The sequence below is a fragment of the Astatotilapia calliptera genome, chromosome 1 (genome assembly GCF_964374335.1).
Source record: "Astatotilapia calliptera chromosome 1, fAstCal68.1, whole genome shotgun sequence".
Lineage (NCBI taxonomy): Eukaryota > Metazoa > Chordata > Actinopteri > Cichliformes > Cichlidae > Astatotilapia > Astatotilapia calliptera.
In genome coordinates this window covers 23,965,686-23,986,923 of record NC_137422.1, presented here as the reverse complement: position 1 = coordinate 23,986,923, position 21,238 = coordinate 23,965,686, and the positions used below count along the sequence as shown (strand labels likewise).

General features: G+C 42.1%; 1 protein-coding gene and 1 long non-coding RNA gene across 2 annotated transcripts; one reads left to right on the top strand and one right to left on the bottom strand.

Annotated features, from left to right (window-relative positions):
* Positions 1 to 319: 319 nt before the first annotated feature.
* Positions 320 to 17,557, bottom strand: LOC113021968 (stereocilin). Its single transcript, XM_080299039.1, has 29 exons — positions 17,458 to 17,557; positions 16,228 to 17,364; positions 15,730 to 15,754; positions 15,049 to 15,619; positions 13,035 to 13,913; positions 12,893 to 12,955; positions 12,682 to 12,807; positions 12,193 to 12,359; positions 11,926 to 12,112; positions 11,584 to 11,699; positions 9,981 to 10,113; positions 9,707 to 9,889; positions 9,304 to 9,342; positions 9,047 to 9,223; positions 8,726 to 8,875; positions 7,266 to 7,324; positions 6,985 to 7,108; positions 6,819 to 6,901; positions 6,576 to 6,711; positions 5,908 to 6,110; positions 4,059 to 4,149; positions 3,780 to 3,951; positions 3,489 to 3,658; positions 3,025 to 3,180; positions 2,400 to 2,542; positions 1,802 to 1,950; positions 1,462 to 1,559; positions 628 to 779; positions 320 to 482 (listed from the first exon to the last, which is right to left on the bottom strand). Exons 1-29 carry the CDS (start codon positions 17,555 to 17,557, stop codon positions 398 to 400), a joined length of 5,874 nt encoding a protein of 1,957 aa, XP_080155165.1. The 3' UTR covers positions 320 to 397.
* A 2,740-nt stretch (positions 17,558 to 20,297) lies between these two features.
* Positions 20,298 to 20,842, top strand: LOC113023421 (uncharacterized). Its single transcript, XR_003272575.2, has 2 exons — positions 20,298 to 20,642; positions 20,736 to 20,842. It is a non-coding gene; the product is annotated as an uncharacterized LOC113023421 (long non-coding RNA).
* Positions 20,843 to 21,238: the final 396 nt, after the last annotated feature.

Sequence of the window (21,238 nt, the reverse complement as noted above, 5' to 3'; positions counted from 1 at the left end):
ATTCAGATCATGGATGTGCAACCAACAGATTTGCAGCAAGTCCAACCCAGTAGCAGCATACAGAGCCTAATAAATTGTCTGATGAGTGTATAGACCACGGTGTATTAATGAAATATCTCAAATTTCTGAAAGTCTTATCCTCTGTCAAACATTAATTATTGCAGCGAGATTGTTCTAACAAAAGAACATTACAGACAAAACACCTACATAAACTCATTTATATTCTGCCAAGCTGATAACCCGCATAAGAGAGAAACATGTGCAGCCAAGCACAATCAAGAGCAATGCAAGTTAAAGGAATAGCACGCAGACGAAACAGAACAGTTCAAATTATTTATTTGAAGTACAAATATGATGATACCAGGTCAAAGGGACAATTAAATGTTCTTCCAGTCTTTTAAATAAGTTGCCACAAGAAGAGGTGCAAAGCCAGTGAGCATAAAGTGAAGATGTCTTTGTTCAGGGCTGCTGGAGCCAAGTTTCTTCCTGTGGAAGAAGGAGAACAGAATACATCATGAACAAAAACACAAATCTTATTCAGTGCTTATCAGAAACAAGTATCATGCAGAGTGGCTTTAACAGACTAAATATGGGGGAGGTTATCAGTTGTATTGTTTCTAAAGACACCCGCCTCTCAGCTCCAGCAGAACATCTCCTTCGTATTGAGCTAATCCAACAGCATGTCTCTGTTCCTTGTCCAGCTCTGCCCACTGCTCCTCAGTGACAGCCCACGCCTGCTCCACACTCAACCATGACAACTGAACTGCACTAAACACCACCTGTCAGGCGCACACCCAACACAAAAAAATATATATTTTTCATTTCCAGGAATGCAGACATTACATGGCATCAGGTTTTCTTTGATTTGACATTTCTCAGTTATTTCCAGAGTTGCACATTTTTATGGCGAGTTCAGTAATTTGTATATAAATAAAATGTTATATTATGTGTATTACAGCAAAAAAAAACTATCCTGTTCTGTTTATCTGTCCAATTAAAAATCACAGACAAACCCTTTTGAGGCCCACTGTAATTTAGTGCATTATTTATGATATTTACTTATTTAATATTCATTTGATGAAAATCACAAGCTTAAAAAAATGTTTTTCATCATTTTCAAAAAGATAAAAGAGAATGACTGAATATGTAGTCATGTGAAAAAGAGAGAGCTCTTGGCTATGCATGTCCTTAAAATGATTGTCTCAGATACATAGATGTCTCCAGCTGTAAGCAAGGAAATCACTGCCCACCTGCTCTGCAGACCTTCTGTTTGCAGAGGGCACTCAATCAGAAGAGAGCTGACTTAAAGGGAAATGACCTAAGACTGCTTGCTTCACCAAGGGCCAGAATAAAAAACATAAGGATTATTTTAATCTGTGAATCATGCAAAGCTACTCTACTGGATCTAAGAATAAAATTATGGAGCTAAAAATCGGCTTTAAAACAAGTGATGAAACTCACTGCCATCTTTTTTGGTGATATCAGGGCGATAGCTTCAGGGGTGATTCCCCCCACTTGTTCTTGTAGCAGGGCTGACAGCACCATGTCTGGCAGGCCCGCTGGACATAGAGGGAGAGAGAGAGAGAGGAGCGCTATAGTGAGATAATTAATGTTTCTCATGTCACATCACAGGAGGAGTGTAGAGAAACATTTCCTCTTACTTCCGAGCCTGTACCCTCAGGGATACTTTTAATTGTACCTATCCATCCAAGAGCTGTCATTTCCTCTTTAAAAAGAAACAATTTTTAAAAAAGTTAATCAAAAAGAGTTTACACCCAAGGGATATTATGCTCTACTATACCTGCCAACGTCCCAATTTCAGTGAAAACTTCTGGTCCCCAAGTATTAACTGGACCAAAGGCCTGTGGTCTGGACAAACAGCTTGTCAATGCCTCCATCTGCTGCTCTGTGCATGGCAGGGATGTCTCCCGCAGGAACACAACAGCCATACTGCAGTTTGGGGGGAAAGATTCAAGATTTTATTCCTCCTCTGAGGATAGAAAACGTTTTCACTGGCTTTGTTTTGCTCAGAATCGTGCTCCCGCCTGCTGTTGGTTAGCATCTGCTAGCAGGTTCATGTGATATCAGCTCTTTTATTCATAAAACCACAGCAGATAGTTTTGTTTTGCAGCAGGAGGGAGTTTCATTATGAGCTATTACTTTGACAGATTGTGAGAGTAGCATTATTTGACAGATATTTTTTTCCCCCATCATGTCAAACTAAGCTGATAGCTATGTTTGACATCTGTCAGTTTGTGATTGTTCCTGTACATATGCTGGATAATTTGTTTATAAAGTTGGATCGCTGTGTTTCCTCCTTCTTGCTTTTACATGTTTCTGTTGTAGCTAGAGCTAGAGCTAAGTGCATGTAGTGTGGGTAAGCAATTTATATCACTGACCTGAAGTTGTAGGGGCTCAGTTTTTTTATCTCAGAGGGATGCAGACCACAGATCAGATGGCCAAACGCTGCCAGATCAACAACTGTTAACTGCTCCACTTTAAGTTTGCGTTTCCGCAGCACATTCAAAATCACTGCTCTCATCTGAAAAGTCAGACAGGAACCACAAATTTTCATATTAATACACTCAAGTTTTGATTCTGCAACTTATTTTCATAAATTTGGGGGTCAAATTCAAAGGAAAAGCCTTCAACAATGCAGTCAGTGAATCTTATGCACTGGGTATGCTGACATGGTCTGCATACCCATGGTCTGAGTGACTATCTTTATCCCATAATGAAATAAATGATCCTGGTGGCAGACACTAAATCATTTGAAGACTTTGCAAAAGACATGAATCGGGCAATAGAGCCCAGAGTCTCTACATCTGAACCCATTTGCATCCCTATGGGAGATTTGGACTTTATTTTCAAACTTCAAAACACAGAAGAACCCGGTTCAAACCCTTCTTTAAAACTTCACATGCTTATAGATTCAGTGCCAACAGTTTAGGCTGGTTTTACTTTAATTTGTCACCCATCTGTTTTAGAGAATAAATTAATAAATAATTTTTTAAAATAGCTCACCTTTTTAGGGCTCCAGTCTGTCAGTGTGCCCAGATGTGCCAAAACACCTGGATTAGAGAGTTTAGTGTCTTGCAGGTCCTTCTCTCGCATTTCAGTCACCAGTGAGCCCAGCTCCAGCACCTGATCTTCACTCAGCTCTCTCACTGGACTCAACAACTGGATTGAATGGGGTTTTTTTTAGCTAAGACACAACAGTCTATTTTTTTTTCTCTATATCTCACAATTATTTTAATTCTTTAGCACCTCTTATAGATTTTTGATCACACTTTTGGAACATATATTGCTACCACTTTTGTTTTAGATCCACCTCATGGGGTCAAAATCTAAACATGAAGGAGAGACAGAAGAGCCCCGCTCTGACAGACCCTGAAGCAATCTTAAGGGATGATATATACAGAGAAATATAAAGAGAAGGACAATTTGAGTGCTGTGGGGGATGGTCCTGTAAGTGGAGTTTAACTGACCTGTCTGAGTTTCACCCACAGTGACCGGCGCTGCTCTGAGCTCAGCAAAGAATCCTGACCAAACACCTCTACGCACTGTTTCAGCTCCTCCTGTGACATTCGGCTGAGCTGAGTGGATGTCCAAGCTGAAGGATATGTCCCTCTAATGTCTGCACAGCTTGGAACCGGCACTGCTCAAGAAAGAAAAAACCCACACATGCGGATTCAGTGAAAAGATGCTAAAAGGTGGCATTTATATGTTCTGTAAAATGCGTTAAACAGAGCATGCACTTAAAGAAACATTTACTGAACTTTTTGCCCTCCGGCTCCGTGCTTTCACAATGCCCCGAATGAGGCTCTGAGTCTGCTGTCTCTGGCGATGCTGGTCAATACACTGGGTAATGCACACGCCACCAGTAATGCTGTCTTCCCAGCGCCTTTGACCCACCAGGACCTGCTCCACAGTGTCTTTATTCAGCACTGACTGTACAGCAGAAACCCTTATTATGAATTCCTGCAGGTCAAAATCTCTCCAAGAAAGCCAGTGAAAGTAAAATAAATGTAGTTATTTGAATGATTTTTGCTGCTTACCAGTGGAATGGAGTTAATCTGCTTCGTTGAGAGAGCAAACACCAGTCGACCCAAATGTTCTACATCTCCAATTTGCCACTTGGATGGCTCTCTGGAAAACAAGAATAGGTATTCATTACTGCTGCTTAAAGTGGGAAATCTCTTATTATCCTGGGTTGTGGAGCCGGGGTTTTATTAGTTCTTTGAAATTTAGGAGTTGTGTTTATTGTCTGGGATTTGATTTATATTCTTTTTTTAGAGTTTCGGGGTCTTAGTGATGTTTATCAAGTAAGTCTGTAAGTCTGTTCCTCTCATGTTCTGAGTATGTGTTCTGTTAGTATGTTTTGTTAGCTTAATGTTCCTGTCTCTGTATCCACAGAGGTTCAGTTATTATTTCTTACTTCCTGTTTTATTTTGTAAGTCACTCTCTCCCTGCACTTTAATCATAATTAGTTTCATCTACATGTTGTTTCTCCAGCTGTGACTCTAGCCCTCAGTGTGTGTTTGAGTATATATAGTCCTGTCATTCCTTGGTTCTTCGTCTCAGTGTCTTTTTAACCAGTTATCAAGCCCTGTGTGATTCTCTTTGTGCCTTTGTGGATTTTGTATTGCTGTGTGGGACTTCTACACCCAGCCTCATTAAACGGCTGACAGTTGTTAAATCTTGCTCGTCTCCTGAGTTTACATTTGGGTCCTAATCCTCCGAATTGTGACAATCCACGTGTTAGTGCAGGAGCAGTGCTGGGATTTCCCAAATGGGCTTGTATTTTACACCATTATTCTACTCTCCACAAATGGATGTGGATTGTGTCTGAAAGACAAAGTTTGCAGGTCAGTGTAAGACGATTAGTATATTTTACTGTATTTTGGACCAAGAAGCTTTGTTTTGCAAATTGTTAAAAGTTGAGGCCACATAATGAGACCACTCATTTCATTTCACTCGGAATAATCCTCAGCTTGACAGACTGCAGACTGTATTTAACCATTAGTTATTATCTGTCTCTGTTTCTCTTCCACAGTGTCTTTTGTCTTGTCCCCCTCCCCTGCCCCCCAGCTATGTGTAACAGATGGCTGCACCTCCCTGAACCTGGTTCTGCTGGAGGTGTCTTCCTGTTAAAAGGGAGTTTTTCCTTCCCGCTGTCACCATGCGCTTGCTTAGAGGGCGTCGTCTCTGTATTAATGTAGGGTCGCTATAACACCACTTCAGGCGACTCTCGTTGTGATTTAGTGCTCTATGAACGAAACTGAATTGAATTGGAGGTGGTATTTTGTAACAGGTTATTATTGTATGTACTGGTTTCAGGGTCACTTGAGATCAGTTGGGGCTAAAATGTACAAAAATGATTCAGACAACCAAGCTGGTGCATTATTTGTGTGTGAAATATCCGATTTGCTACAGCACTGGGCAGCAGCACTATTGCGGTCCAGATTGAACTATCACATAAATTGTCTGTACGATATCTGTCTGTACGATGTACAGACAGATATTTATGAGACTAGTGCCCAGTTACTTGCGATAGGTTAGGAGAAGAGAAAAGATGGAGTGAAACTAAAAGAGAGTGTGCTGATCCTGCAGTCGTGACCTTTATGTCAGTATATTTCAACTTATAAAAGATATGATAAATTTAAAAAATGATGTGGTGGGCTTGATTTCTTTACATATATTTTTACAGGCTTACATTTCATGACTTCCACAGTGCTGTTTGATATATTTTCGATTTAAGTTTTTCATGGTGTGACCTTTTTTTTTCTAATTAATTCATTTTTCGGTGCTTATGCTGCTTGTTTGTGTAAATCCAAAATAATAATAATAACAATATTTAAATTCTTATCTTGAGGTGTTAAAACTCCTACACATGTGTTGCTTTACCCAAACAGTTCTTTCTGGGTGAGCAGAGCACTGATATCCCTCAGAGCCTCTTTAGGAAGGCAGAAATTTCTCATCTCCTCCAGCCGCAGAGCCACCGCTCGTCTGTCCACCAGAGCCAAACTGTCCCTGTCTAAGAAAGGCAGCAAAGGTCCGAGGGTATCCAGAGCGGTGCCATCAATCTGCCCCTCAGACAGAGAAGAGCCCTGCGGAGCACGACATACAGAGAGAGACGTCCCGGATTACCAGGATTTCACACTGAAATGACTTCACTTGTGTGAAAAGCTGCTGAGAGGATAAAGGCGGGTTATGTTCTGAAGCACTTTCTCCATCTGTTTTTCTCTAAATACTACAACCGCCTGCTTGAAAAGCCTGAACACACAAATGTTCTTTCTGCAAAATTAATGAGTTAAAACAAATCAAATACGCGACACACAAACACTAACTGAAGCCCTGATTTAACTCATCGAGAAAATGCTCTTCTTCTTTTCGGTTTGCTCTGAATTCTCATTATAATGGTTTAGAATTTTATTACTTTGGGAATTTGCAGAATTTGGTATTTGAGCTTGATAAAGTTTACTTCCTACAGCAACAGAGAGTCTAAAATGTGCTAAAACATGTGTTAACTTGTGCCCATCTTGCATGATAAGCTGTTATTTTGGGTGTTTTACCAGCTCAGTTAAGGCCTTCTCGGCTAAATTGGTCTGTTTATAATGTGGCAGTCTGAGAAAATCAGCAAACTGTGCTTGAACGTGGTCCAAAATGGCTCTGAGGGATGTATTAGAGAGTCTCTCTATCATGGTCACCCTGGAAAAGAGCAGAGCATGGGTGTAAATGCAGTCACCCGAGAGAAACAGTAAAACATTTATTCAGAAAAAAAGAGTAAAATACAAATATAAGGAGGTGATATTTACGGCAATGTTGCAGAAAACGCAGAACTCAAAATATTGAGGTCGAGTTTAGGTTGTCTTCTCAGTTCCTCTATGATACATTTTCGCTGGTGGCATATCTGAACTTGTTAGTACAGGGAAAAAATGCATTTTCATGGAAACATAAATTTTTATGGCTCACATTCCTCACCAGAGCAGGTCTTATGCCTCCAGGCAGCTCACTAACAAACTGAAGCAGCTCTACAAAATCTGTATCATTGGTCCAGAGCTTCAGAAAGTCACAGCTCATTCCACCAGCAATATGACCCAGATCTCTATGAGTGAGAAAGAAGTCATTATTTAGACTGTCTTCTAAGCGGATGTCTGACTGAAAATGAAACTTCAGATGTTTCTGTTGTGTTTTTATTTTAGCTTGCAATCAAAATATTAAATGAATTATTAAATCAGTGCTTTGGCTGGGGTGAAACCTACCTCACTGACTTGCTGGTAATGTTTAGAAATTCATGGATCTTACTGAATAGAAACTGAGTCTGTAAAGAAAAGGAACAGCATGAGTCAGCATTTTGACTGTGCGTTTCTTTAAAATCAAGAAAGAAACTCAAACCAGTTTCCAGATATTACAATAAGGCAAGTTTTTTTAGCCCCAACAGGAAAATAAAAATCAATTCCCTAAACGGTGATGAACAATTGGTCCCTTATATACTTTAGTATTGCCATTTGTACAGATAACATAATTTATGGACATCTATAGTTTGACTTCTTTACATGTGTGAATTGGATGGGTTGTTACAGACGTTTGCTGAAAATGTCACATCAATAGAACCTCTAGAAATATACTTAGAAAATTGGTGTTCAATTTTTATTTTAGCCACTCTATATGCACACACACTGGTTGGAGGATATTTATCAGCAGACGCTGGTTAACCAGAGATATCATCTGTATATTGTACAATATGAAAATCATATTGCAGGTTAGTTCAGAAATAGTGTCATCACGTTGTTTAACCAGAAACGTGACTTCAGCTCAGTTGCCATTCTATCCTTTTTTTTCCATGTAGCACGTCATAATAGAAGGAGACTGTATATGACACTCAGTCCTTCACGATAGTTTCCTCCTTCATGTGAGACTGACTAATATGAGCACAGATGCTCTGCCTCCTGTTGATGGTATTTTTCTCCACTACAGCTAAGGGCAACTGTAAACATGGCAAAGTAAAAGAGAAATTATGCTACCAGCTTAGAGGAAATGTGAATTGGAGCAAACAGCCAGCAGTATGTGTAGAACAGTCAAGATTTTATCACTGTAGATTCACTTTAATCTGTAGAGTGATCCTCATAATAAACCAGCATAAACAACCACACTCTGCTGGCATCAGCCCCAGAAATCATAAATGTCTCTATACTATATATATGCAGCAGTATTGGTTTTAGGTGAAATTTAAGATCACTTTGACAAGTGTTTAATTCATAATGCTCATATAAACATTTAGTACTGTTTTTAAGAGGAAATTTAAGGTTTAACACTGACCCAATGATCAGTCCAATTACTGCACATATCAGGGAAGATAATGAGAGAAAAGGAACTTCATTTGTTTGACTGAAGTCTTGTTGGGCTGAGAATAGGTGGTGAAAGCAGGCTAAAACAATTTTGGCTGTGACAAAACCCCTTTAAGGTAGCCAATTATTAATTCATGCTGTACTCCTCCACATCATTGTACAACATCCAAACTAATTAGCTTGATGGCAGCTGATGTGAATGGAGTATTAATATCCTGAAAGGGCCTCCTGAAGCATATCCTATGAGTTGCAGATTAATGGGGGCGAAAACTGAAGCTGCTAACAGTTTCTTCTTTTGTAAAAGAGCTATTGTTGTTATATGAATGTGATGTTAAACAGCACGCAAAAAAAGGGATTAAAGTAAAAGGGTGCACCTGGTGTGGCGACCAGTCTATGTCCCTGTACACGCTGATGCTTCTTGAAATGATTTCAGCACTCATGGTCTGCATCAGCTCCCTCAGAGGGACAAATGGTAAAAGACAGTTTAGCTGCAGAGTGGTGTTCCTTGTGTCTCTGTGCAGAGCCTGCTGAAACAGAACCACAATAAGAAATGTGAATTTATGCTTTATTGAATCTAATTTGTCACAACCTGCTCAAATGTCTTTTTTACTCAATGCAGCACCAGAGGGGAAATAATAAACCATAAGATTAGAAAAGTGAGAAGAAGCAGAGGAGAAGAAACAAAGCTCCGTCACCTCCTGCATTGCATTGTATAGCATGGCTCTATGGCCAGGCTTAAGCTCAGTTAGCAATGTTCTCCAGCACTGGCAGTGGACAGCTTCACTGATCTCAGCCCACTGGAGGTCTCTGAGCACAGCAGGGGAGAGACCGGAGTGTAACGGCTTCAGTCGGCACAGTTTTTCCATGGTGAGCTGGCGGGAGGAGAAAAACTCAGAGGTGAGAGTGCAGCTGGACGGAATTCAGCACAAATATTTTTAAAATTTTCACTTACGTTGGTGTCCTTCAAAATCTTGGATAACATTTTAAATGCCTGCAAAGAGCATTAAAAAATAAGTCTGCCAACAAAACACCCACATTTTAAGAAAGTTCACACAGGACACATATTTCATCTCTGTTTATTCCCTGCTTTTCATTAGTTATATGCAAATTAATAGTAGACTTACATTTATGCCAAAAATCCCTGGCATTACATATTTCAGTAAAGGTTAGCATTTCATTTCTCTGAAAAGGGGGGGGGTCCACTGCTACACGCTTCACATCACCTTATAAAAACAACTAGAAGTTGTCCTGACAAATCGGAAACTTTGTCGAAATGCAACTCAAATTTATACATTTACAGTGACACTTGGGGAGGAAGAAGATAAGCATGACAAGAGAAATAATTCCCTGCTGACCTGTGCTGGGGAATATGTGTGTAATCCTGGCTGTGACAGGACTTCCAGCAGTTGATCTGAGGGGAGTGACAGCAGAAAAGAAGCTCCCAACTGGGGAAGCAGACCACTGAGAGCAGACAGCTCCAGAGGAGCCATGCTGCTGACATTCAGGGTCTGAACTGCTGGTATTAACCAAGAAGACAGCTATTCATAAGACACAGTGAAACAGAGTTAGTCAGACATGCCATGAAAACATAATTGAGACTGTAACCTGAAGTTGTCCCATGCCCCTCACCCTGCCACCGGCACTGACAAAGCCCTTGGATATGCACTGAGACAGCTGCTGCCAGAGAGCAGAGGCCACAGCAGAGTCCTGAAGATATGAGCCCAAGTCAGATGGATCCATGTAGCACGCAAGGACTCCTAATCTGCAAAAGGCACTCATTCACTTTTCTGATCACTTGATTTAACATTAAGTTCAATGGCATAATGCTTTTTGTAATAGACTTCAAAATGAAGGGTTCAATTGTGAAATAAATCACAGCTAAATACAGAGATCCTTACAGAATGAATAAACTACAGCACAATAAAGATAACATATGTTGCATTGCGTCTGATTAAAATGAGACTCACTATTGTTATTAATCATCATCAGCTTGACTTTCTGGGAAAACAGAAAATTGCTGTGGGCCCTCTAAGCTACAACTATGGACCCCAGATTCATGTTAACTTCCTTTGCAAAAACAATACCAAAGAAATATTATTGTGCAAAAGTCTTTAAACATACCTAATTTCTTTACAGTTGGCACAGGAAATTGGAAATAGGGGCATCAGTTTATTTAAGCATGAGTAAACGAATGAAAATACAATAAAAAAAGTTTTTTAAAGTTTTCACGAGCTTGAAAGTCCGTTCATGTTAGTCAAGTTTTATTGTCAGTTCTCTAAGTAGTCTTTGGGAGTAGTTCTCCAGGCTTCTTGAAGGACATTCAAAGCTCTTTTTTGGATTTTGGCTGCATTTTGTTTTGTGCTCTGTTAATATGACCCCACACTGCTTCAGTCATGTTGACTGCTTCAGTCTGGGGAGGCCAATCCATGACTGATAGTGATCCATTGTGTGTTTTTTTCCATTTGCTTTTACTGAACTAACAGTGTGTATGGGATTGTTGTCATTCTGGAAAAAAAAATAACAATAACATTTAAAAATGCCAATCAGATGCTTTCTATATGCTATTTGATGGTGGATAAAAATTAGATGTTAGTTTTTATATTTCCATCAGTTTTGACAGGATCTTCATCACCACTGGCTGGAACGCAGCCCAAACCATGACAGAGCCTCCACCGTGTTTTACAGATGGCTTCAGACTATCTCTCCTAACCTCCTCTGTACATAGTGATGAGGATTTCAACATGTTGCCACTCATTTTCAGTCCAGTCCTTGAGGCATACCTCTGCCTTTTCTCCCTTTTTCCCTTTTCTTAAGAATGGCAGTCACCCTTCCACTGAGTCTAATTCTGATGAGGTTTCGGTGAACAGCAGACGGATCAGCTGACGGACCATGCTTGTCAAACTGTATTATCTTTTGTTTTCTTCAAAGATTCAACTACAAAATGGGAATAAATTATATGTTTTTGCAGCACCTAAACAGGTATATCTGAGTGACTCACAGGCTGGTGTTAAGTGGTTGATCACATACAGAACTGGTCTGAAAATGAGTGAAAAAGCAGCCAATGTCCAAAGAAAAAGAAAAACTATTGCTCTATTGGTCTAGACTACTCAGAAATTTTGAAAGAAAGTCTGACTCCTCGGAAGCAAAATTTAAAGAAATGGTGGCTCAAGACTTTTGCACAATACTCTAGACATGGATAAGTTTGGATAAGTTTAAGGTATCTGGATCCCACCTCATTATGTTGTCACCAGTCACATTTATCTTCCTACTGAAGAGGGTCCGCAGCACATGGCGCCCCCTTACTCCATCCAGACTGCCATTGCCAAGTAACTCCACCAAAGGAGCAAGCTGACCGAGAGGATTACAATGACGAAAAAAGCATGCAGAGTGAAAAGAAAGTTTCATGGTGGTAAAGTAGGTCTTTAATAGTGGCGGTGGAGAACACTTTTCTCTAAAACCTCACATACGTGTTGGTATTGGTTGGTGTATGGAAGCATTTATTCATGTAGGTATTCATTAATGAAAAGAGATAAAGTCATGTAAGAATATGTCAATCAGAGAAATGCCCTCAAACCTGCTGTGATGTCAGCTGCTGAAAATGACTGACTGGGAGGTAAGGCAGAAGTGGGAGGATGGAGCTGAGAAAGTATGGTGGCCATGTAGGGACATCACCCACCACGCTAGACTGCAGGAGTCTTTTTACAAAGGCCTTTTTCTGCAGGGACTTCATCCCCGAGCTGTGGTCACGGATGGCTGTCAATCTGAAGAGCATTGCAGAAGCTGTTAGTGTCACATTGAGAAGTTTTACATTAACTATGACCACGTTTGGCCCACAACTCACACGCTGTCATTGACGATGAGGGAGGCTGGGAAGCTCATTATGTCAGAGACAGACATAAAGGGAATGAACTGAGAAAGGTCCACAAACAGCTCTGGGGTCACTCGCGGGAACTTGTGGATGAAAGCTGCTGTCATTGTTTCCATGGCCTGCAACTCTTTTTGAGAGGCCTGACAGAGAAAACAAAACGCCGGACAGGAATGGACGTGGATTCAATTTGGCACTCTTTAACTATGCATGGACCATGACGTGAATCCAAATAAAGCAGAAGCAACACAGTGCAACCTACTGTAATAACCACCAATCAAAAGAAATGCATATGAAAGAAAACACATTACAATTCTTCTCCATCTCCTTACTCTGTGATGAATGGTTTTACTGAGTGAAATCAACAAGGGCTCATTTATGTGTATTTATCCAGCTAATTAGCTTCTTACACAGAGGAAGCTTTAGTAATAAACATATTTAAGTACAAAAAGTTGAAGAACAAACCTGGCTGGTTTCAACCTGAAGCTGATCCCAGCTTCGATGCATGTGGGAGAGAAATCTCTTGACTGCATCCTTCTCAGCCGACATCACTAGAGTACGAATGCTGTCTCTTGGCATCTGGAGGTACTCCTGGTGGGCGATTCAGTTGAATGTAACTCTCAGTGTGTCTATGTGTGAGGTGTTATATGTGGGTAAATCTGCACACGCTCAGTACCTGCAGCAGAACCTTGAGAGCAGATGAGTTGTCATCACGCTGGATGAGGTCCCAGAGGACAGGCTGATGTAACAGGAGTAACAGGTTATTTACTTATTGTGTGTCTGTTAAACAAATATGTCTGTTAGTAACTGCATCTTACACTGAAGCAGCTCAGCAGGTCCTCCTTTAGTGTGGCATTCTGCTCTCTGCGTAGGAACACTCCCACAGTGTGGAGAACGCTCGTGGAGGCTTCCGGCCGCAGTGCGGACCAGGATGTGTTGTCGATGAGACTGGAGAGGAGAATAGCCTGACCCAGACCCTGCCTTGCCTCTCTTTCTCCCTCGTCCAGCCCCGAAGAGAGACCCACCATAAAATCTAAGACTCGCAGCACATATCCCAGCGCCACTAAAAAACCCTCACGCTCTCCCATCTCGACCTCACACACGCTCAGCTTGTGCAGGACATCCATCAGCAGTGGTGCCGGGTCCACGCACAGCTGTGATGTGTCAAAGTCATAAGGTGCTGGAAGCATGTCAAAAAACCTCTGGAGGAAGCACTTCCTGTCTTCCTGTTCAGCCAGCAGATCAGCACAGATATCAGCAAACTGAGGGTTTGTTCTTAAAAGCTGATAGTAGAGTGTGGCATTCAGACAAATGTACTCTCTCAGTCCACGTGTCTGCACACAGAGCTCCAGGAGGGTGAAGTTAGTGAAATGTTGCACAGGCCACTCTCTGTACTGACAAGTCTTCAAAGTGGTGTCATCATGGGAGACATTGTGTATTTTGGAACAGTATGCTGCAGCCCACCTGCCCTCTGGCAAGGACTGGTGCGAGTCAGTGCCACACAGAGATGAGATCAGGACTGAGTTGTTGGGTAGAAAGCAGTGTCTGAAAGCCTGAGCACTGAGAGACCTGCCGCCCAACTGAGCCAGACAGTTCTCACTGAGTCCTGTATTCCACATTGACTCATCTGAAAGCTGCACACACAGCTCATCTATGCTCGTCTGGTTAAAAAAATGATAGTCCTTTGTCACTGCAGCCTGAAACAGCACAAAATAAATTAGTCAACCCACAGAATATTCAGTTCTTTATTAAGAATCTTGTTTTGACTTAACTCTGGAAACAAAAGATTTAATTGCACATAAACAACAAATATTAAATGTATTAATTAAACAAACGATATTAACAAAAGTTTGTATTCTAACTGTGAAAACCATTAGGACACCCAACCCCCTAATAGCTAGTGTTACCCCCTTTGTTAGAAATAGCATCAGTGATGCTTCTTGTAGCCGTCCATCAGTCTCTGACATGGTCTGAGGAAGGTTTCCTCCAATCCAGCAGAATTCCTTCAGCTGTGAGATTTTTGAGGAATTATTTGCATGTACAGCCCATTATCCCAGAAGTCCTAGTCTTTGTTCTCTCTGGCCTCTTCCATGCAAGTTAAACATGTGCAGTCTGATTTCTGATTGTAGAGGCATGCATTTTACATCAGAAGTTGCAACAGCCTGAAGACATTGTTTTGGAGACTTCTTTTAGCATCTTGCACTCTGCTCTCGGGGTGAACTTGCTCAGACAGCCAGACCTGTGTCAATGTCCTCCACTTGTAGACTATTTTTGGGAAGGAATCGCTGACCTCAAATTCTTTTGAGATCTTTCCAAATCCCTTCCCAAACTCATAAGCTGCTGCAATCTTCTATCTGAAGACCTGAGACAGCTCTTTTGATCTCATGATAGTGTTCACTCTCACTTCAATGGTCAGGAGCACACCAAACTCAGCGTCTTAGGTTTAAACAGGGCAAGCCTCCTTTAAAATGCTGAGTAAGGATGTTTTAATCATGTGCGACTGATGTGATTCGCCTGTGAGCGAATCCTTGGCCATTTTTAATGTGAATTAATGCAGCGGTGTCCTAACTCAAGTATTGCATTTTACATTAAAATGTGTTTTCTTCAGTTATAATTGTTTCGTTTTATCATTTGAACCTCCCACTATTGTTAAAATGAATATTAAATTTCCATATGACCAAACATGCTTGCAGGCTTTCACAGCATGTCCTAATTTTTTCACATGACTGTATGCTAAAAAAAAAAGGCAACCAAAACTCAAATTTGTATTCCTTGCTAAGCTGAATTCCAAGAAGACACTTGTGCTCACTCATCTAAAAAGTAATCCATTACCTGATGTGCTCTCTGCAGCCAGAAAGATGAGTTGGCACACACTGTATTGTTAAATTCATGGGCAAAGAACTCGCTGCAGACATGGACCCAGAGGAAGTCCTCCTCTGCAGCAGACAGGTACCAGGCTGCATCAGAGCACGTAGCATGCAGGTCGAGCTCCATCTGATCCATTGCAGGGTTAACTGACCCATTCTCACCTTCAAACAGTTTACAATAGAGGAATACAGTGAAGTTAGAGACGCCGGTCAAGCCTGGGATGGATTCATTACATGCGGCCTCCAGGATTTCTGTAGAGGTGGAGTACTCCATCTCCTTCTGCTGACCGGTGCTCTCTTTAGTCTCTGTTTGTGACTGGCTGTTAAGTGCAGTTAATGGTTCAATGTGAAGCTTTATGTTGGAGGCTTTACGTGCAGCGGGAGTGGCTTTTGGGGTTGACTGAGCTGGTGATTTTGGTGATCTTGGCTCATCTCCTTCAGTGGAAGGGCAGGACAGGAATGGGAGGGAGCTCGGGAGGCCCCGGGAGCTTACACCCAAAGCTTGAGTGTTCCACATCACGTTGTGCCTTATTCCCCTACAAATGCACAGACAGAACAATGTCTGTTTTGTTTTGCTAGATATTTAATGCAAAATATATCAAATTAAATCAAAAACGTAGTCATTTATATTTCTAATATATCTTACCATAAGATGAGCTGTCGTAGGTCGCCTTCAAGAAGACCGATAAGAAAGGAAATATTATTTGGAAATCAAAGTGAATAAGCAGTGGAAAAGCAGCTGGAAGCTTCTGCAGTACACAACCATGGATGATGTAACACTGCAGCTCGGCTAACAATGCCCAACATATAAAGTTACTGACATCAATGGGAGGATTAACAGATGCCCTCACTGGCCAGGATGATTATAGCGTTTTTAAAGCAGTGTCATTCACTGTCACCGTCCTCTCCCTGGGGGGTTTCTCTGGGTTAAAATTGTTTTCTGAACGAGCACTTTTTATGGAAACTACAGGAAGAGGGTGTGTGACCTTATTTAATTATGAAATTATGAAAAGATTCTGATGTTAGTTTGTGTTTAAATGCAAAAAACAAAGATTTCTAACCACATCAGATAAATTTAACTCCTGTTTTTTATTTCTTCTAATTGTGAGAACAACTTTAGACCAAATCTCATATAAATACTCACCAGCGGAGCACCGGCTCCGGGTTTTGGGCTGTGGCATATCCACCAGGCTGCTGACGTCATCAAGCAGCGCCATTGTGACTCTTGATACTTTCTCCCTCAGGTTGCCATAGACAGAACTGCCCACCCTGTGCAGGAGGCCCCTCCTCAGCCCATCCAAACTCTGCACGAGAGCTAAATTTTTCTGTGCCAAATTGCCTCCTCGCTCGCCTCCACCCGAACGTGACAAAGCCTGCAGCAGCAAGCTTTGCATGGAGTTTGCCTCCGTCTCGGTGGCTACCATTTCATCCACGGATGCATTTCCGTACAACCCATTCTGTCTCATGGCCTCAGGGGGCAAGCTGAAGGGCTTTAAACGTCCGAATGCATTCGAGCCCTTGCTGTGTTCAGCAGCTTCCCCTGCTGGGTGCAAACTAACCACAGGCTTCCAGCTGCGTGTTTCTAGGAACTGCAGCAGCTGCTGAAGCCAGCTGACACTAAAGGCACAGTCAGTGCGACCCTTCAGTGCACAGATGAAGCTTTGTAGGCCTGCACTGGCCTGACCGTAGGTCCCGCTGACGAGAGCCTGAAGAGCAGCTTCCAGCACAGCACTCACTGTCCTCCAGTTTTGAGCTATGAAAGTCAAGAAGGGCCTGTGAGACTGACGCTCTGATAGAGTGATGAGGCTCTGCAGCAGGCCTAGGAGCCAGTCCCAGTGTGGGCTACCTCTGAGGGACAGAAACCAGTCCTGCACTCTAACGCTGGGCCGGGGTGGTACCCGGCCGTTCCACTGATTCTGGGCAGCGTTTCCTTCAGACTGCAGGAAATAATGCAGCACTTTCTCCCAAAGCTGCTCCTCGTCTGGCTCTGCCGGCTCCTCCTCCAACTCAGCACCCATCTCCTGAAGGTACATGGAGATGTTGTAGAGGAAGCCAGAGAGACGATGTCTGTTAATTGGCTTGTTTAAAGAAGGCATATTCCTGCTGGGAAGTAGACCAAGCGTTTTTAAGCCCCCCACGATATTCCTCATCCAAGTGGGCACAGACTGATCCTTGGTGTTTGTCTCAGTGGGAGCTCTCTGTGGATTTGCACCACCTCCTTTACTCCACTCTGAAATGATCTCCTTCAGAATGGCGTATTTCTGGTCTTCCTTGCCACCTCCTATAAAATAGCATCAGAGATTGTGTAATAAACAGATAGTAACCAAATACATAAAAAAGTGGATTTGGTAGCATGTTTTGGTGGCCTACTCACCTGTCTTCTCAGGTGCTCCTTGTCTGAGTAAAACAGCACAAACTATGATGCTTGTGAATTTAAGAGCAGCCACCTCCGACCCTTTCATAGCCATCTTCATCTCGTGCCAGCCCACACCGCGACTCGTTGGTGTCACATGTTGCTCTATAGACTGAGTCTGCTATTGATTTCACAAAACCCTCATTGAAATGCTTTTTCATTTTAGGTGATGGGGTTGGACTTAAGGAGTAAAGTGTCTCAGTGGAAAGGGGATATTAAACCTTAATGCCTGGCTACCACATCACCTTACCATCATGGCTGCTAAAACAAGTATCAGTAATGTAATTAAGTCTTACAAATGTTGGGGCTGAAAATTTAAAGGGTCCACATTTTACACTGAATGGATATCTAAAGACTGTTAAACAGGATTCTTATATTCACACTTCAGTACATCCTTAGAATACCAGGATACATCTGTTTCATTAAAACTATGCTTTTGAATGATAATTATACTAAAGACAAAAAGAAGAGAACTTATTTTCTGAACTTACCGCAGTTCCTATGCGTTCATGCCTGTAAGTATCCTCTGAAGTGTTTGTCTAACACCTCCTCACACTGAGCCGCTCTGCACTGACCTCTTCCTGAGTGCCACTCTCTATTTCACCATCGCTTGGACTTTCTCTACCTTTCACTCTCCTTCCCCACCCCTCCCCCCAGTGTCCTCTACCACTCTGTTATTTTAACTATTTGTGGCACCTGTTTTTTTCTTTGTCTCTGGGGTTCAGATTGATGCTTGGATTAGTATTTCATGGTGTTAGTTGTGTGGATTGTTTTTTTGTGTGTGTCTTCATTTGACTGTGCAGATAATGGGCATGGCAAAGTGGTTACTTTGAAATAAGGCATCACATGTCTCAGTCTTGTTGGTCATCACTAGTGCATACCCATGTTTTAGGTGCTCCCAGTATATTTTGAAGCACCTCGAGGCTACAGGAAGGTCACAGCATTCAGCAAGGTGCTCAAAGAACATGAAAATCTGGATCATGTTAATCACACCCAGGATATCTATCCCCTGACTGTCCCATGTCCCCCTGCTGCTTAATTCTCCATTGAGCTGAGACTCATCTTGTGACACAGGGTTTGTTGGGGGTGTAGTCTTACCAGCAGTGCCAGACCAGCAGGACTGTGCAGGCTGTCAGTGTTTGGACACATTTATCCCTCAGTCAGGCAAACTTACAATTGAGCCCTGTGCAAGGGGACGGGAGCAGGCTCCCCAGAGTCAGACCACTGTCTGCAGGCGCTGAAACCCTAGAGGGTTGAGTGAAAGGACCATCCCCTCCCTCCACTTGCTTTAGCTGTATGATACTGTGGCCTGCACCGGGACAATAACTTCCTCCTGTATTATTGATGCAGCGGGGAACAGCGATCACTCAGCGCAGCGGGGCTCGATTCACCACGGGAATAGGCAATGAGAAACTGGATCTGCCACATACGTTCCTCCTCTCTCTGCTGGAAACTCAGTCATGGCGGAGGGAAATCATCTGATGAAAGTTGCAGTTGAGATTGGAATATTTGATTTGAGTCAACTTTTTGACCTCATATTCCTACATGAGGCCAAAAGCTTGCAATTAGTCAAAATATAAAAGTAATATATTTAAATTGCAGCTTGAGTGAGAGATATTGTTTTGTTTGATTGTTTTTGCTGTTTTCTGTGTCTTAAAATGGTGAGAACAAGCAGCAACATCCAGGAAAGAGAAACAATGGACCTGTGTTGTGCCAAAAAGTGGTTTTGAGTTATTTACCAGATTTTTAAACTGTTGTAAATGAGTTGTTGGCCTATAATTAGTCTAAAATATGCCAAATGAATGACATCAAGTACTTTTGAACCAGAAAGAACATTTCTGTCACAAGGCAGAAGCAACAATCAGTTTTTAGCAAACTGGTTTTTTATACTTTATTTATCAAGGTATAGTACTTTGTGCTTGTTTGATCTTGTTTGATCTAAAATATGGTTACACAAGTTCAAAAAATATGCAAAAAAAAACCCAAAACATATACACGTTTTACACTTATCCATTTCAGGGTCATGGGGCCTATCTCAGCTGTCTTGGTGTGAGTGCGGAACAACATGGACACTATCCACTCACTCTCACACCCTCACCCTATAGACAATTTTGAAACAGCAGTTATGTAAAAAAAGAAGCACTGGGACAGTGGGGGGAAAAAAAACAAGAAAGAACATGTGAACTTCATAGAGGGGCTGAGGTCAACCAGGAGGTGCAATCCCAGAAACGTCTTGCTGTGAAGCAACGTTGTAGCGTTAACCACTGAATGATTGTACAAAACACTTTAATGCAGGAAGCAATGGAAAGAATTTTAACAATTTTAATGAACAACTTCAAGATACGGTAACAAAATCTGCGGCAAGTTCAGGAATAAAAGTTGAATAATGTTCAAGGGAAGGTCACAGGTCAGCAATCTAATGGTCAAGTCTCGTTACACAGGATAGAGTTCAGCTACTCCAGCATTCTTGAACTGCTCAGTTTTCGGCAGGGTTCTCGTTCAGAAAGACTGACGTTGATTCACATAAGAATTCCCTGTTGCCCACGGGTCTAGACTTATGTGAGTATTCCTCAGTAAAGCCAGAGGGGAACAGGCAGGAAAAACCAGGAGCTAGTGTTACAGAGTATAGCATGGTGGAAAAGGATGGAGAGAATCCCCCACTAAGCTTTTGGGTTGGCATTTCTTTAGATTTTGTTTTGTATTAATTGCATGCTTTGGTGTTTTTTTTGTGTTTGATGTGAGGTGTGGGCCACACCCATGTGGGAGTGGAGATTCTACTCTAGTCCAGCTGCCAGCTATTTGGAGTTGAATACAGGGAGCAGCTGATTGGGGAGGATTGGAGGCCTTCTCTATAAAGGGGAGAGGAAACAGGAAGTAGGGGTTGTCGTTGTTTTTTTAGTAGGACACTGGTGAAGCAGGGAAGCCTCGAAGATCCAGGATGAAGTGTGCACATTTTAATGGAAAAGATTTTTAACCTGGCCTGGTTTTGCTTTTAAAATAAACTGAGGATGTTGGAGGGAGGACTCATTCTTATTGGGATGTGAGTGGATGTGCTGGAAGGCAGGAAAACAAACACTGGACTGGAGACTCTCTGTGCCCCTGACAAGGAAACTGGACTGGACTCGAACGAAGTCAGGCCTGAAAAGGTGGGTGGCAAGCCTTTTTGAGGAAGCTGCAGGATTGATATGTTTTGGCTGCTTGTTCTTCCAAGTGACCACCTTTCCCCTGTTTGTAACCAGGATAACAACCCTGACCGCGGTGGCTTTGGGCCTTGGATTCCTGGCCAGAGTTGTCTTCAGCCAGTAGTTTTACCCGGAGAAAGAACAAATAAATCTTGTGTAACCCATTACAGTGTGCGTGTGGTGGTTCGTTACTGGTCAATATTAGAGCTACTACTTCCTTGTACGGAGGCCATTTTGGGCCTTACGTAACACTAGGCAGGCTCACACACCCAATCTGGATGGAAGAGGATAAACAAGGAAAGTACCAAAACATTTACTGGAAGAGGCCTGAGTGACACTGCCACATGATATAGCTTAGCAATCTGGCAATGTAGGAATAACAGTGGTTAAATACTGCAGGTGGATGTTGATAAGAAACAGGTGCACCAGCGGAAGTCTTGGGTAACTACGCCCACTTCTGGGAGGAGTCTCGCTCCCATGACAAAGAGCGTCAGACCGAGCAAACAAGGAGAGAAGGAGTGAAGTCAGACCAACATCTGTGACCATGACGTCTGAGACAC

Coding starts and splice junctions, on each gene's coding strand:
- LOC113021968 (XM_080299039.1), bottom strand. CDS start 17,557: ATGAAGATGGCTATGAAAGGGTCGGAGGTGGCTGCTCTTAAATTCACA. Junction 15,620..15,729: donor CTACGACAGCTCATCTTATG/GTAAGATATATT, acceptor GTGCATTTGTAG/GGGAATAAGGCACAACGTGA. Junction 13,914..15,048: donor GGCTGCAGAGAGCACATCAG/GTAATGGATTAC, acceptor GTGCTGTTTCAG/GCTGCAGTGACAAAGGACTA.